Source organism: Corylus avellana, chromosome 7 (assembly GCF_965113065.1).
Source record: "Corylus avellana chromosome 7, dhCorAvel1.hap1.2, whole genome shotgun sequence".
NCBI lineage: Eukaryota > Viridiplantae > Streptophyta > Magnoliopsida > Fagales > Betulaceae > Corylus > Corylus avellana.
In genome coordinates this window covers 9,828,598-9,847,010 of record NC_142496.1, presented here as the reverse complement: position 1 = coordinate 9,847,010, position 18,413 = coordinate 9,828,598, and the positions used below count along the sequence as shown (strand labels likewise).

General features: G+C 38.0%; 1 protein-coding gene across 1 annotated transcript; it reads left to right on the top strand.

Moving 5' to 3' along the window:
* Positions 1 to 14,236: 14,236 nt before the first annotated feature.
* On the top strand, positions 14,237 to 15,840 carry LOC148584454 (uncharacterized). Its single transcript, XM_088518458.1, has 3 exons — positions 14,237 to 15,419; positions 15,571 to 15,627; positions 15,763 to 15,840. Exons 1-3 carry the CDS (start codon positions 14,322 to 14,324, stop codon positions 15,838 to 15,840), a joined length of 1,233 nt encoding a protein of 410 aa, XP_088374584.1. The 5' UTR covers positions 14,237 to 14,321.
* The last annotated feature ends 2,573 nt before the right edge of the window (positions 15,841 to 18,413 follow it).

The following is an 18,413-nucleotide window of genomic DNA, read 5'->3' as shown; positions in this document are numbered from 1 at the left end:
TTGTCTGGCACATCCTTAACTCGAGTCATATCGGATGAGGACCTCGACTGCAACATGGACTCAAACTGACGAAAATGTGCCTCATGCAAAGTGTTCATACTAGCCTCGCTCTCAGCTAGCCGCACAGCAACCTGCTCTCGCTGTGCATCTAACAGCGCAGCTATCTCCGCCCTATACCTCTCCCTTTCAGCTTGCAGCGCTACTGCTTGCTCTTGCTGTGTCTCTAACAACGCATCCATCTCTTGCTTGTGCTTCTCCCGCTCAGCTTGTAGTGCAGCTTCTATCATTTCTAGGACACCAAGGCTCCCGGGAGGTTGTGACCGTGGCGCGACTAGTCTATAATAGGAGTATATGCTGCCGCGCACAGGTAGTATACCTGTTCCAACCTGGCGAACCTGACCTGCGTACTCCGGCTTATTGCCGATCCCCTGTGCATACACATTGTCGGGTGCCCACCGTACGGTGCCTTCAGTTACAAATCTTCTAGTAGCAGGGTCAATGGGAAGTAACTCCTTCATCCTCTCCTGTAGGGTACACATTAAAAGAAGTAATTAGAAATATTAAATTAAAATACAAAGAAGTATACATTAACCAAGACATATCGGTTATTAGTAGCATACACATCTCTCCCTGACCAAGTCATTTGGATATTCGCCATCCTTCTTCACGTGTGTATTGATGTAAGACTGCGCTTGTATTGGCAGAGTCCCAATATTTATGAGATTCATAAACAAATAAAACTTAATCAGTTATTAGTAGCATACACATCTCTCCCTGACCAAGTCATTTGGATATTCGCCATCCTTCTTCACGTGTGTATTGATGTAAGACTGCGCTTGTATTGGCAGAGTCCCAATATTTATGAGATTCATAAACAAATAAAACTTAAACAAATAAAACATAAACATAAACAACATAAATTTTATATATATATATATATATATAACTGATCAAAAAATACACATACTTCTTCATGTGTAGCCCTAGCAAAGCTCTTTGACCCGGTGCAGTGAGGCTCCTTGTTCTTGGACCAGATTCCCTTTATATATGCAGCATATTCTTACACAATTAACATTGTTAATATTTTAGTCCAACACATTCCTTTTAATAAAACTAAACAAAACCCACTAAAATATGTGACTTACTTCATTCTCTTTACTACACCATTTCTCCAATAATATATCCACGTCCGTTCTGTTGTACATGGATAATTGTTCCCCTTCCCTAGCCTTCACTATCCTCGGAGTATCGTCCGACGTAATGTGAAGACTCTGCTTCAAGTCATACCTCCAAGTCTTATGCTTGTTTCGCATATCAAGGAAAGCATCCCGTTTTATGGCCGCGATATTGCACTCAGGCGGAATATAGAAGTGCTTCTACATAAATTCACGCATATATTTATATTAATAATACAACATGTATTTGAGATAAATATATGAATATACAAATAACTATCATAAATACAATAATATTTAATTATAACATACCATCAAGGCATTCCAAATATCCTCCTTCCTACGCTCCGGTACATTCTTCCACTCGTCGCTAATCTTAACATAATTACTGCTCCTGACGAACACTCCGGTCATCCCTCTAAATTTGGAAGCACTTTGTCCCACAGGCTGCCAGGCGGGGTTATACTCACACACGATCCTCTGGCCATCGGGGATCTTCCATAGCTTGTGACATGACTTGACACTCAAAACATGGTAGCGGGTGGTGCCATTTTGATCTACACCTAATACATTAAGGATTTGAACAAGTTAGCTACTTATTTAAACTAACTACATATTGAAATAAAAATAAAAAAATTACGATTTTTTAGCACATATACTTACTTATCGTCCGAACCTCGTCCACCGCCAACAGGCGTGTAGCAGCATCATCAAAATGCGTGTCTTGCGCGACACCATCCTCATCACCCACATTGCTATCCGGGGGCTGTGTCTCATCACTATCATCCACCTGTGATCCGGTGGGATACGGGTGCCGCTCGAAATGGCCATGGAAAACGATACCCAGATCGCTCAACGTCGTGAAGTTGAGTGTGAAAGGTGTGGATGTGCCCGGCTCTGGCGGAGTATGCTGAAAATCTACATGAACGTCACCACCAAAGCCCACGTCCTGCCCCGCATGGGTCTGCCCTTCCACATGATGTGGAAGCATCGGTCTATACCCTTCTGGCTCCATATCAGCCCGGGGGGACGAATGTAACGCATGGACACCGGATGTCAATCGCACGGTTAGTTGTCACGGTGCTTTTCTCTTTCCCCTATAACTCATATCTCCCTGCAAAATATGTTACGAACTGAATTAGTATTTAAAATAAGTAAATATGTACAAGTATATGTAAAGTAATCACACATTTAAAATTTTCAACATATACTAGTTACTCAATTAATTATATATCGTTTCCACAAACTATATATAAATTTTATGGTTAACCTAAAAAGCAATTACAAATTAATGTAAATATTTCTTTAAAAAAAAAAAAAATTCAAAGATAAGGGTGTACTCCAATTTCATTAAATGACATACGCTTCGATTGGTTCTAAATCGGGTAAGATGTAATCGACATCATCAGGTGCGTTAACATGATCATGATTGGTACTTAAGAGGAGGGGCTCAATCTCGTGGTAGCTAACATTAGAATCGTCAGACCCTTGACCCTTACCAACATCATACACATTTCTAGGTTTACGCCTTACAGCGCAAGCCCAATCTGGGTTCCTTTCATCTTCGAAGTAAAATACTTGGTCAACTTGTGAAGTTAGCACAAACGGCTCATCCGTAATCCTCTCTCATGTGTGGATAAGGTTTTGAAATTGACAAGCGTTATGTCATACTCGTCAACCTTGTACCCCCTGTCCTTCGTGTTGTCCGCCCAATCACACTTGAACATAACATACTTTGTCCTATCGTAGTACTCAACCTCAATTATTTGGGTTAAATTTCTGTAATACGTTTTGCCATCAGTACTCGACACAGACACGCCGCTATTTTGAGTCTTTTTTCCGATATCAACTGAAAGAGTGCGGAACAACTTCCTGTTAACCACATATCTGTTATACTTGACTGCTGTTTCCTTTGGCCCTCTACAATGCATTAGCAGTTTCTCACCCAGCTCCTGTCTACGTAGGTCGTCTAATCCATTGACCTGCGTACAATGGAGGGCGATATATGAAGTTGGTGTATAGGATTTGTATGCGAAACAGATATACAAGTCATTTAACTTGTAAGAAGACATTATTCTTATGTAGTCACGATACCAATCGACAAATTGTTTGAAATGTTTGCTTTCCAACTGATCGTCCGTTGTTCGCCCTCTAAGCGTTTCCATGTGCATCCTACAATTAGAAATTAAAGTTGTACAAAGAATGGTAGGGCATGTACTAGTGACATGACTCACGTCCGTAGCGGTAGGAACTCGTCCGAGTTAAACAATATATATCGATGAATCTGTGCCAGTGTGATATGGTTGAAGATGACTCGTGTTCCCGCTCCCTTACAACCATCAGGGTTTTTTTGGGCCTTATTATGAAACGTCGATGCGTCATCCAAATACATCGAGCAGAATGTCACCAACTCAATTGCTATGTAGCCTTCCGCAATACATCCCTCAGGAGCCGCTTTATTGCGCACATTAGATTTGAACCCCCCCTAGGCTCCTGTATATGGAAATCAATCAATCAATTGCAGTGATTCACTACCTTTCAGTGGTGGGAAAAGAAATAATAATAATAGCTTAACGATCAAAATTTAACTCTCAGCTAGATACATCCACCTATACTGCATTGGTCCACCCAGTTGGCATTCACTGACAAGATGCACAACAACATGGACCATGCTAGTGAAACAACTTGGGGGAAATACTTGTTCCATCTTGCACAAAGTCACGCAGACTTCACTCTAGAGTCGGTACAAATCATCTAGTGTCAGCGTAGTTGAACATATGCCCCAGAAGAATGTTTCCATCTCAACCAAAGGTCTGACCACGTTACCTGGTAGTGACCCACGTAAAGTAATAGGTAGAAGTTGTTGCATCAGTATGTGATTGTCATGACTCTTCAAACCCGTCATCGTACGATCTTTGAGTCGTACGCATTTGGAAATATTCGAGGCATAACCATCAGGCACCCTCACATCCCGAAGCACTTTCAAGGAACTGGTTTTATCTTCATTGGACATCGTGTGGTAAGCTGGGGGCATATAGTTTTTTCCATTCTTCGTAAATTGATGAAGTAGACGTCTCAATCCCATCTCTTGCAAGTCTTTGCGAGCATCGTAGTTGTCCTTTGTTTTCCCTTTTATGTTGAGTATTGTGCCAAGAATGTTGTCCATCACATTCTTCTCTATGTGCATCACATTAAGGTTGTGCGGCAGTAAATTATCCATCCAATACAGCAACCTAAAGAAAACACTCTTCTTCTTCTATAATACATGATTGGTCCTTTTTGGTCTGGTGTTAGGAGTACTCTTCTTCCACTTCTCTCCCTGCTTCTTACTATTGTCTGGCTTTGACTTGCCAGCATCCTCATCCCCAAATGGCATCCTTTCTAACTGTCTTAGGATTTCATCTCCACTTAGCACATTGGGTGGATATTGTAGTTCTTGGTTACCGTCAAAATTTCTTTTATTCTTCCTCAATGGATGATCCAAGGGCAAGTATTGCCTATGACCCATAAAACACCATTTGTGGCCGTGTTTTAACCATCGAGACCTTGTTAACTGCATATAACAAGGACATGCCTTTGCTCCCCTTGTAGGCCACCCTGATAGATTTGCGTATAACGGGAAGTCGTTAATTATCCACATCAATTGTGCTCGCAACATAAAGTGTGTTTTAGTGGAAACATCAAATGTGCGTACCCCTACATTCCATAATTCCTTCAATTCCTCAATTAAGGGCTGTAGGTAAACGTCTATATCCATTTCAGGTAAGCTCGGGCCCGGGATAATCAGGGATAATATAAAAGACGTTTGTTTCATGCACATCTAAGGAGGCAAGTTGTATGGCACAAGCATTACGGGCCAAGTGCTGTGGGATGTACTAAGGTTCCCAAAAGGATTAAATCCATCTTAGGTTAGTACAAGCCATACATTCCTGCTGTCTGCTGCAAATTCCAGATATAACTGATCAAATGACTTTCATGCTTCAATGTCGGCCAGATGCCTCAATTTGCCATCCTTTGTGCGGTTGTCTGCATGCCACTTCATATGGGGTGATGTATACTGTGACATAAACAACCTCTGTAGTCTTGGTATGAGTGGAAACCATCGTAACACTTTTACTTGACGTTTCTTACTTGACGATATGGGTTGACCGTCCTCGTCCAAATGAATTTCATCTTTTCACTTAGGTTTGCCACAAACTGTACATGAATCTAACTCTTTGTTGCCCTTCCAAAATAACATGCAGTCATTACGACAAGCCAGAATCTTCTCATACCCGAGTCCCATGTCCCTTAGATATTTTTTTGCTTCATAGGTATTAACCGGCAAAGCTTCATTATCCGCAAGCAACAATTGATTGATGAACTCAAGGAGAGATGAGAATATCTTGTTACTAATTCCACCAACACACTTTAAGTTGTACAGATTAACAGTTGCGCTCAGCTTGCTATATTTGGTCCTATCATATAGCGGTGTTGTTGCCTCTTTAAGCAGCTTGTGGTACTTTTGGGCATCAGCTTCATCCACTTCTTCGACTACGATTTCTTCATCACCCTGCACAACGACCTGAGGCGCACAGTTGTCTTCACTGACATCATGCATGCCGAACACATCACACAACATAGCGTGCATATTTCCACCCTGATCACTGCTTTCACCTGCTTCATCTGTGGCCGTATGATTCAAAGGAGACGGTTCAACATGGTCCCGGACAGGCTTCTCACCATGAAACATCCAGTCCTTATATGTAGGAAGTATGTCTTTTCCCCCTGTGAAGTGGGCGAGAACAACGCCTGGCGGATAGCGCCGGTTAAGGCGACACACCTTACATGGGCAATAAATCTTACCATCAGGTATTATGCAGTTCCTAACTGCAAAGTCCACGAACAATCTACAGCCGTCTTTATATTCCTTCGTACCCTTACACTTTGTCATCCAACTCTTGTCCATTGTTGTGTACAGACATTAGAGAGAAATATACGCGACTTAAAAGTATTCAATAAACCCATACATACAAAACCTAAACAATATACAAGTCTAAATTTAAATTTATTTATTATTATAAGTTAAATAAGTAAATCTAAGTTAATTACTAGTTTCCGGATATAACCGATCAAAATTAACCACATGGCTGTTCATATATACCACGTGCATACCAAATAACAATCATAACACATAGCAAGAATTACTTAATTAATTAACAAATTAACAATAAAGAACTATCTCAAACAAAGCAAAAATTTAAATAAGTTATATATAATAACATAAATGTGAAATTGTTATATATAATTTGTTTAGGACAGATTTGTTGAATGTTTCTTGAGTGATTGAAGGTTTATATGTTCAATGTTTTGGTTTTTGTTTTGGTTTTGGGTTTTAAGTTTCAAAATGGTATGTTTTGTGAAAATTCTATATATGACTCCAAACGACACCTATTATGAATGTATAGGTGTTTCACACAATATTATGCGGAAATAGATCTGACCTAACAAATAATATTTAACCAAAAATGGATATGCAATGAACAATAAAGAACACAGATATTTTGGTTACGAAGAGGAAACCAATTAGAGAACTTTCTAAAAGTAAAACCTCTCCGGGGCAGCCAAACCCAAGAAATCAACTAACTCAGTAAAAGAATAAAGGATTACAAGACGTTCACACTTACAAAACATTTGCAATTGACATAGTCTTGTATAAGACAAGCAACCCACTTGCCTTCTATCGCAGTAGCCCTTTCCAAAGACAGCTGGCACAATCCTTCTACGTGATCTCCCTTCATCGGAACTCCGGTTGACTTCACTTCAATAATCAACAAATAAACACAAACGATCACTCTAAGAGAGAGAACTGACTCTCTATGTTAGAGACTCTCTTAGCACATGACGGTGAATTCTAGATCAGAAATTCGTTCCTCTCTCTTCCTATAGAGGTGTATTTATAATAGTCCCATCATCCCTAGACCTAGGAAAGAGTTTATATTCATTTAAAACTGTTACAGGTACGCGGCGTCCGGACGGGAACATGTGCCATCCGGACGGGACAACAAAACACATCCAGAACGTGTTTTTAACACATGGTCGCCTGCAATCTCGTCTGGACGAGATTGCAGACAAGCCATTCTGCCTAGCTTCGTAGTCTTCTCTTTATGACCCGTTTTGACCTAGTAAACATTGAAATTTGCTAAATATCGTGAAACATAACTTTGTAGATCCTTGAGTTAGCTTTCCAACGCCGTAAAGATTGCTCCAATCAGAGGCCTGAAACTTAAGATATGACATTTTTAGTAAAAGTCGTCTAGATAGAATTCAGACGAGACTACAGACGAGGCTCTCGGGAATTCTTGTTTATCGAGCTCATCCGGACGGGATTGCAAACGAGATTGCAGACGAGGCTCTCGGGAATTCTTGTTTATCAAGCTCGTCCGAACGAGATTGCAAACGAGATTGCAGACGAGGCTCTCGGGAATTCTTATTTATCAAGCTCGTCCGAACGAGATTGCAAACGAGATTGCAGACGAGGCTCTCGGGGAAAATAGAATTCTTCGAGCATCCGAAAGGCACTTCTTTTCGTCCGAATGGTAATTGAATGGATGATGAATCTTGGCACTTTTGGTCACCATTTTGCTTACTGAATTAAGCCAACAAGAACTTACAGTTTGGCTGAATCATTTGAAGTTTAATGTTTAATGATTCTTTTGTAGTTTTAAAGATCAATGTTACGGGGTTTGATTGTGTTAAACACTATATTTTTTGAACAATTTTGAAATCTTGGTAACAAAATTTCGGCATGTATTTTCTTCAGTAGAATGATTTCTTTTGGTTGATTTTTGGAATACCCATATGTTTCTTAACCCATAAATCAAAAGCTTTTATCATTATGAACCAAAATCATGATTTAAAATCGGGTTTCAGTGCGAAAATTTGATGAAAAATGAGAAAACCCGTTTGTAGACCCTTATAGGGCGAGACCTGACCCAGATCAAAATTTCAGACCCGGCTGAAGCTAGGGGATGAAGTCCCCTACCCGAATCTAAGCCCACTCCCATCACGCGCCATAAAAGGGAAAAACTTCTTCCTTTTTCCAGTGTGGGGTATCAAACCTCACACAATAGGGCTTGCAAGAAGGGTTACACCATCACGCCATTGTTTCGCTTTGGTTCAAATTTCGAATTTTACTCAGTATAAATAGCGTTAAGCTGTTCTGGAAGATATCTATTTCATACTTATTTATATACCATGTGATCATTTATTTTGTTAAGCATAAATATTTATTAAAGTATTATGCTATGGGATATTTTGTGATCAACATAAAGATTGAAGTTTTATGGTGCCATTATGAAGTAGTGGAAATCAAAGTGACAAGGGAATAGCCACAGCATCCTAAGTCATGATGATAATAAGGTAAAGAAATTTTTGTAAAAATTTCAAAGATGAATTTTGGTATCTATATGGCAATTAGATGTTATTGAAGTTATGACTCTTACAATATTTTTAGGAATAGCCACAGCATCCTAATTTTATAATGATAATCATATAAAGATTTTTTTTTACATGAACTTCATAAAGAAAATTAAACATCTATGTTGCATGTGATTAACTCATAAATTTAATGACTTTGCTCCAATAGATTTTATTATTTTTATGATTTAATTAGAATAAGATGGTTAATTTGGCATTAAAAATAAAATTTTCTTATGCCCACAGGTACATGAAATTTTTATTTATTAATGTTTAAATTTACTAATCTTATTAATAAAGTTATTTAGTAAATTCATGTGTGATGTATCATTTGCCCACAGGTAGGTTGGAATTTACTATTAAATTAACATTGGTTAATTTAAATAAAGGTACTTCATAGCATTAAAGTATCTTATTTGTCTTGGTCATTAAATGCATATCTGCTGCTTCAATTAATGTTATTTTATGTTCCAATACTTTCTAGTGATAATTTTTTTCTAACTGAAAAAGAAAATTTGCTTTAGGGTGTTTGAAACTTAATTTAGTGCTCTGTGTAGACGAATCACCCACTCTCACAGAATCAAGTACACCACATGAGATTATTAGTCATGAACAGTGGGAGCAATATAATTGCCTAAGTTTGATGTTCATAAAATCTCATATTACCAAATGTATCAGGATTCTATTCCTGAATATTGTAAGGCTAATGATTTTAGAAAGTTGTTGAGGAACATTTCATGAGTTCCTATAAGGATTCAGCCATCACCCTCATATAAAAGCTTTAAAGAAAAACCTTAGGCACCTCCAAAAGTGTGCATTGGCACATTATGGTAGGTACATAAAAGTCAGAAAGCTTGCAAATTAAGGAAATCTATTTATGGGCTAAGATAGGTCTCCCGTCAATGTTATACAAGATTATTACTTCATATGGTTTTATTAAGAACATTGTTAATTAGTGTTATATCTTAAGGTCAGTGGGAGTAAAGTTACTTTTTTTTTAGTCCTGTATATAGATAATATTTTGCTTGCAAGCAGTGATTTAGGTTTGCTACATAAAGTTCCTCTCACTAAACTTTCAAATGAAAGATTTGGGTGAAACCTCTTATGTCATTGACATAGAGATTCATAGAGACATGAATAAAGAATATTAAGACTATTTTTAAATGGTATAAATTCAGTAAAAATCAATGTCTCAAAATGCATTGGAACAAGAGCAGATTAAAAGTCATTTCTATGCATCTATAGCAAGCAGTTTAGTGTATGCGCAGGTCTGCACTAAACATGATATTGGACTAGCAGTAGAATTATTGGGTTGATAAAAAGTTGCAAATAAAGTCTTGCGATATACGCAAGAAAACCAAGAATTACAGATTGACCTACAATTACACTGACCGTTTAGAGGTCGTTGGTTATTTTGATTTTGTTGAATATGTAGACAGTACAAAATCTACTTCATGATATATTTTTTATTGCTAAAGGGCTATATCATGGAGATGCAGTAAGCAAACTAAAGTTGATACATCTACTATGAAAGCATAATTTATTGCATGCTATGAATTTAGTTAACAGGCATTATGGTTGAGACTTTTTATTAAAGGTCTCGAGATTGTTGATTTTATAGCGAAACCCATAATTATTTTTGACATAAAGTATCTCACTATGAGAGAGAATATTAAGTGACATGAAGTGTCTATTAAATATTGAATTAATGATTGCGGATCCCATGACTAAAAGTTTATCGGTAAAGAAGTATATAGTCATGTGGAATATATGAGACTCATTAATTCATTTCGTGTTAAGTTTCTCTCTAATGGTCTATAGACATAAAGTTATTGTTACAAAGTTTTTGTGCACATGTATTATCCGTTGGGATAAATAAAGATAGACCCAGAATGACTTATTGGAAGTTATTCATAAAGAATTATACCCTATAAAGATTTTGTTTAGAAAGATTAATACATTGTAATACATGGAAGGAAATGTTAATATAATAACATAACCACCATGATTCATGTATTGTATCTCTCAAAATAAAACTAAAGCTGGAGTAGTTTTCAATTTGGCCATATATAGTTTTAGTTACACACACGATTTTAAAATGTGTCATGTGAGCCAAGTGGGAGAATATTAGAATTAATCTTCTATCAGTAGACTTAACGTGGCCCACATGTCACATATATTATATGTATATAATATATTATATATAGTTTTTATTAAACAAAAAAACTTTGGGTAATTAAAGTACAGTTAACTACTAAAGGTGAAAAAGTGTTTTATTTTCATCAAGTGTTGTCTCCTTTGATGGAAGGAAGCAACGTAAGATAAGTGGATAGGGGTCTTGGCCTATATAAAAGACAAGCCTGTGATATCCATCGATCACAACTTTAACGTGAAAAACACATAGGCCAGAAATCCTTATCTATCACTCTCCAACAAAGTGAGGGTTTTAGGATTGCGAATTGAGGGTTCTGGAATTGTGAATTCTGCAAACATTCAACGAGTATTCAATTCAAGTGCTTAAACAATAATGGCCAAATGTAAGTATTTCTTTTATGTTTATATAATTTTCTCCCAAATTCTTACAGGGGTGGCTTCGGCCACCCAAGACCGACCACCCCAACGGCCATGGGTGGCTTCGGCCACCCCAGCCCCCAACTGGGGTGGTTTGGCCACCCCACCCCTTAATATTTTATAATTTTTTTTAATATAAAATAATATTTTATTATTATTTTTTGTTAGTAGGACAAGTGTCTTATTTGTAGTTCTATGATTTCTAAGAATAAATCATAACCATGAACTGGATATTCTCCAGTTCATTTTAATTAATGTCCTATTCGAATTGTAAGCCCTTTTAATTTCTTTCTTTTCCTTATTTATTTATTTTTTTAAAAAAATAGTATCTTGTCATTATTTGGACAAGTTGATTTTAGTTGATCATATTAACATGTGATATTAGGTTTCAAAGTCTAAGGAATAATAATAAGCTTTCTTATGATAACTATAGAGTTGCTTTTAACATTGTATTAAGTTTCCTCGAAATTTCAGAGTAACATTAATATTGCAGTCCACAAGAGTTTCTGGTCATGATATATGAGAAAAATAAAAAGAGAAAAAGAAAATATATCGAGTCCCGCGTAATTAACTTGTGTTGATTAAATTCCAACACAACGTAATTAACCCTGCGCATGCATCTCTCGGAAATCAACTGATCATGTCCAGGTCTTTCCTTGGTGTCATGTCTTCTAATATATTATATACACCATGCATGGCAAGGCCGGCTTTCTAATAATGTTGAGAGAGTTTATAACTTGTTAAAATTATTTTTTTGTTTTTCTTTTTTTATTATTTTTTTGTCTAAAAGGTCCAAAAATGATGCATCAGATAATTAAATAAAATAAAAAAATAAAAAATAAAATAAAAAAAAACAAAAAACAAAAAATATGTGTAACATTAAAATGATATCCCAAATTCAGACCACGGGCGGAGCTTTCTAATAATGATATTGACCCAATTGGAATTATTCTATCTTTTATATATACTAGTTAGGATGGCACGTGCAATGCATGTTTTTGGTTCCCTGTGTTATGTATCATTGTAATTGTTAACATTATAATTTTAATATCATACATATATTATAAAATATTTTTAATATCTAGATTATTGAAAAGTATATATTGATTTTTTTTTTAAAGAAAAAACTATAAAATTAAGTAAATATGATATACCAAATCAATTCAAATTACGCCAAGGGATGCCACCCATCTATGCGAGAGAAAAGAAACAAACAAAACAAAAACAAATATTAATAAAAAAATAAAAAAATAAAAAATAAATAAAAAATAAAAAAGAGTAGAAAAGTGTTTAAAGAGCATAAATCCATCAGAGTATCCATGATTTTATAAGAAAATAGTTTTGGCACCAGTAGCACCAAATGCTACGTACGCCTTTATCCAAAACAAGGCTATCATTGGTTACACACGAAACATGACCACATGTCACAACTAATTATTAATCAACAATCAAATCTTTCTTTTTGATCGAAAAATTATGTAATTAACCTGTAATTCTGTTACAAAGTAAACCTAACATACAACAGTGACCATCCCATGAAACTATAAGATTGCAAAAAAGAATGCTGAGTCGCAACAAATTGGATAAGGAGGAACTTTGTGCATACATGGTATATAACTAAGCTACATTAGTATGCTGCTTCACTGATTTACAAAACAAAAAACATCTACAATCAAATTCGAGGCCGCTTCTTTCTCCATGGAATACGAAAAAGCCATTAATTAATGATTTCGATTCATGGCTAGAAAGATTGTACAGAGAAGAGTAGCAGAAGTATAAGCAAACAAACATATTGACAAGCAATAACCTTTTTCTGAGCTGGATGACCGGAACTTTGTCCCAATATGCTCTTGAAATCCAACTCCAATTCATTCCCTGCTTTCACAAGAAAAAATACCATCATTGCACTTAATAGCACACGTGAATATAGTAAAATTCATTACAAATCTCTGTAAGATTCACTGGGCAATAAGGTGAACAACTAAAAAAAGTAAAGAAAAAAACTACTACTTTTCAATTGAGAGAAAACCAATGAAATTACTCCTGTGCTTTCTTCCCTCATATAGGTGTCAATCAGATACGGTCCATATATATTTAGCCATAATTAGTCTTTCTAGTTATGGCAGGTTCTTGTATTATAGCTATAGTATATTGTAATTAATAGGTAGATTTTAGTTACCTTATTTATTTCCCTAGATTGCTGTAATCACTGAGATACAACCTGTAATTACCTAGATAATTTCTATATAATACTAGCAACTCTCACATTGAGAGGTATTCAGTACAATTGACATGGTATCAGAGCCAAAATCATCTAAATTAGGGTTCTAAATTGTTTTTCGGAAGTTTCTGTCGAGGGTAGTGGCAGTTTCTATTGAGGGTAGGGAATTTCTTACCGGAAACTACTCCTTTTGTGGTGATTAGTGGCTGTCGGCAGACTCTTTGGAGGTCTGTGAAGTCTGTGGTGTTTCTGGCGATTTCTGGAAGGTCGGCGTGGTGCTGTCGGCGTGGTGTTCCCGGGAATTTGGGGCTGTCGGCGATTTCTGTCGGCTATTTTGGTGTTGTCGGAAATTTCTGTTTGGGTTGCTGACTGATTTGGGTGCTGTTTGGGCGCTATTCTGAAGGTTTTGGGGCTGTCGGCGATTTCTGTCGGCTATTTTGGTGTTGTCGGCAATTTCTGTTTGGGTTGCTGACTGATTTGGGTGCTGTTTGGGCGCTATTCTGGAGGTTTTGGGGCTGTTGACGTGTTTCTGGTTGGTGCTATGAGCGTGGTTTAGGGATTGCTGAGTGGGTTGCTGTTTGGATTTGGGCTGGCTGTTTGGGCTTGCTGTTTGGTGCTGTTTGACTTGAGAGGACTTGGGCTTGCTGTCCAACAGATCTGGTGGGCCTGTTACTTCTTTTTCAGGTTGTCTAATTTCTAATTTTTTTTTTTATTTCATTATGTCTTCTAGCGAGACTTTTGGGGTCCGTTTTACTGGAAAAAATTATTCTGCTTGGGAATTCCAATTTCAATTATTTGTTACGGGAAAAGAATTGTGGGGCCATATTGACGGTAGTAATCCAGCTCCTACGGAAGCTAAGGATTTAGCTAAGTGGAAGGTCAAGGATGCACGTGTGATGTCTTGGATCTTAGGGTCTGTTGATCCTCTTATTGTGCTCAATTTGAGGCCCTATAAGACTGCGAAGACTATGTGGGAGTATTTGCTGAAGGTTTATCATCAGGACAATACCGCACGCCGTTTTCAGCTGGAATATGAGATTGCTAATTACACTCAAGGCAATCTCTCCATTCCAGAGTATTTTTCTGGTTTTCAGAATTTGTGGGGAGAATTTTCTGATATGATTTATGCGAAGGTACCTGCTGCATCTCTCTCTGCTGTTCAGGCTGTTCATGAGCAGAGCAAGAGAGATCAATTCCTGATGAAATTACGCCCTGAATTTGAGGTTACTCGCTCAAATTTAATGAATCGGGACCCTTCGCCATCTTTGGATGTTTGTTTTGGAGAATTACTTCGTGAGGAGCAGCGTCTTCTCACACAGGCTACGTTTCAGCACGATTCCAATCCAAATCCAGTAGCCTATGCAGCCTATGGGAAAGGGAAAGGTAAGGATATGCGCAAGGTCCAGTGTTTTAGCTGTAAGGAGTATGGTCATATTGCCGCCAATTGTGCAAAGAAATCTTGCAATTACTGTAAAAAACCGGGCCACTTTATCAAAGAATGTCCCACTCGGCCTCAGAATCGTCAAGCTACTGCTTATCAGGCTACAATAAACACCTCTGCTGCTCCAATGATGTACTCAGCCTCTTTTTCTGCGGCCGGATCAGCTGTTCTTACTCCTGAAATGGTCCAGCAGATGATTATGTCAGCCTTTTCTGCCTTAGGGCTCCAAGGTAACGGTACTATTTTATCTAAGTCTTGGCTTATTGATTCTGCAGCATCCAATCATATGACCAGATCGTCTGATACTCTTTGCAATGTTCGTCCATATCATGGTTCATCTCATATTCAAGTAGCTAATGGAAGTCATTTAGCTATTAATGAAGTAGGAGATATTAATCCTTCATTCAGAGATGTTTATGTCTCTCCTGGCCTTTCTAATAGTCTTATTTCAGTTGGCCAGTTAGTTGAAAAAAACTATGATGTCCATTTCTCTCGTGATGGTTGTCTTGTGCAGGATCATGTGTCGGGGAAGATACTCGCGAAGGGGCCTAAAGTTGGCAGACTATTTCCACTGCACTTTTCAATTCCTAGTTGTTTATCTTTGGCTTGTAGGACAGTTAATACTCCGAACGAAGTATGGCACAAACGTTTGGGTCATCCAAATTCTGTTATTCTGTCTCATATGTTAAATTCTGGTTTGTTAGGCAATAAAGAACGCGTTTCTCAAAATTTGTCATTTGATTGTTCTGTATGCAAACTTGGTAAGAGTAAAACTCTTTCGTTTTCTTCTCATGGTAGTCGTGCTACAAAATGCTTTGATGTTGTGCATAGTGATGTATGGGGCATTTCTCCTGTAATTTCTCATGCTCGATATAAATATTTTGTAACATTCATAGATGATTTCAGTCGATATACTTGGGTCTATTTTCTTCGGGCCAAATCCGAGGTTTTGTCTGTTTTCCAGACCTTTGTAGCATATATAGAGAATCAATTTTCTACAGGGATTAAGATTTTGAGGTCTGATTCTGGTGGAGAATACATGTCCCACGAGTTTCATGATTTCTTACGCCACAAAGGAAATATCTCTCAGCGCTCTTGTCCTTATACTCCTCAGCAAAATGGGGTGGCGGAACGAAAGAACCGCCATCTCTTGGATGTTGTTCGTACTTTATTACTTGAGTCCTCTGTTCCTTCTAAATTCTGGGTTGAGGCATTATCTACTGCCGTTTACTTAATTAATCGACTGCCCTCTCAGGTCTTACAGTTTGATTCTCCTTATTATCGTTTGTATCAACAGCATCCTAGCTATCTTAATCTTCATACTTTTGGATGTGTTTGTTTTGTTCATTTACCTGCTCATGAACGTCACAAACTTTCTGCTCAGTCTGTTAAATGTGCATTTATGGGTTATAGTGTTTCTCACAAAGGTTATGTTTGCTATGATCCTTGTTTTGACAAATTTCGTATATCTCGTAATGTTGTGTTCTTTGAGCATCAATGTTTCTTTTCTACACATGTTGAATCATTGCCTGAGATTAGTATTCTACCTTATTTTGATGAATTGCCTATTCTACCTGAGCGGTTCAAACCTGGAATTGTGTATACTCGACGTCTACCAACTTTGCCCCTTCCCGAGACTGACCCTTTATCTGAAACTGTTCCAACGACTCCTCCGATTGACTTGCCATCTGAGACAGTTCATGAGTCTGGTCTTCGACGATCTGCTAGGGTATCACGTCCTCCTGATAGGTATGGTTTTCCCCACACTTCCTTTACTGCTACTTTAACTTCTATTTCCATCCCTACATGTTTTTCCGAGGCTGTTAAATATGAATGTTGGCGGAAAGCGATGGATGAGGAACTTCGGGCTCTCCAGGACAATCATACATGGGACATGGTTCCTTGCCCCTCTCATGTTAACGCCATTGGTTGTAAATGGGTTTACTCGATTAAGCTTCGCTCTGATGGGACTCTGGATCGGTATAAGGCTCGATTAGTTGCTCTTGGGAACAGGCAAGAATATGGGGTGGACTATGAGGAGACATTTGCTCCGGTCGCGAAGATGACTACAGTGCGTACAATTATTTCTATTGCTGCCTCCCAAGGCTGGCCACTTCACCAGATGGATGTCAAAAATGCTTTTCTTCATGGTGATCTCAAAGAAGATATTTACATGACTCCTCCTCCGGGGTTGTTTTCTTTTCCATCTGCCGCTGTGTGTAAGTTGAAGCGGTCTCTCTATGGCTTAAAACAGGCTCCCCGGGCATGGTTTGAAAAATTCAGGTCTACTCTGCTTCGCTTCTCCTTTGTCCAAAGCCAATATGATTCTTCTTTGTTCCTTTGCAAGACTCCGACTGGTCTTGTTCTTTTACTTGTGTATGTGGATGATATTGTCATTACGGGAACCGACTCCAGTTTGATTGCCCATCTCAAGCGGAATCTTCAAGACTCTTTTCATATGAAAGATCTTGGTCCTCTTACGTATTTTTTGGGGTTGAAGGTGCACACTGATTCTTCTGGTATATTCTTGAATCAACACAAATATACCCAGGACTTGATTAGTCTAGCTGGTCTTCAGGATTCTTCTTCGGTGGATACTCCTATGGAGGTTAATGTGAAATATCGAAGTGAGGAGGGTGATCTTCTCTCTGATCCTACTGTGTTCCGACAGTTGGTAGGCAGCTTGAATTATTTGACTATTACTCGGCCTGATATTTCCTTCGCTGTCCAGCAGGTTAGCCAGTTTATGCAAACTCCCCGCCATCTTCATTTAGCTGCTGTTCGGCGTATCATTCGATATCTTCGGGGCTCTTCTGGCCGTGGTTTGTTCTTTCCAACTGGCTCTCCTCTTCGCCTTGTTGTTTATAGTGATGCGGATTGGGCAGGATGTCCTGACACTCGGCGGTCTATCACGGGTTGGTGCATGTTTCTTGGTGCTTCTTTGATTTCTTGGAAGAGTAAGAAGCAAGCTCGTGTTTCTAAATCATCTACTGAATCCGAATACCGAGCAATGTCTGCTGCTTGTTCTGAGATTGTCTGGCTTCGTGGGCTTTTGGCTAAGCTTGGTTTTTCTCAAACTGATTCTACTCCTCTTCATGCTGATAATACTAGTGCCATTCAAATAGCTGCTAATCCTGTTTACCATGAACGTACGAAGCATATTGAGGTAGACTGTCATTCTATTAGGGAAGCCTTGGACACTCGTGTTATCTCTCTTCCTCATGTTTCCACTGATCTCCAGATAGCTGACGTCTTCACAAAGGCTATGACACGACAACGTCATCAGTTTCTTATGGGCAAATTGATGCTTCTTGATCGACCAGCATCAATTTGAGGGGGGATGTCAATCAGATACGGTCCATATATATTTAGCCATAATTAGTCTTTCTAGTTATGGCAGGTTCTTGTATTATAGCTATAGTATATTGTAATTAATAGGTAGATTTTAGTTACCTTATTTATTTCCCTAGATTGCTGTAATCACTGAGATACAGCCTGTAATTACCTAGATAATTTCTATATAATACTAGCAACCCTCACATTGAGA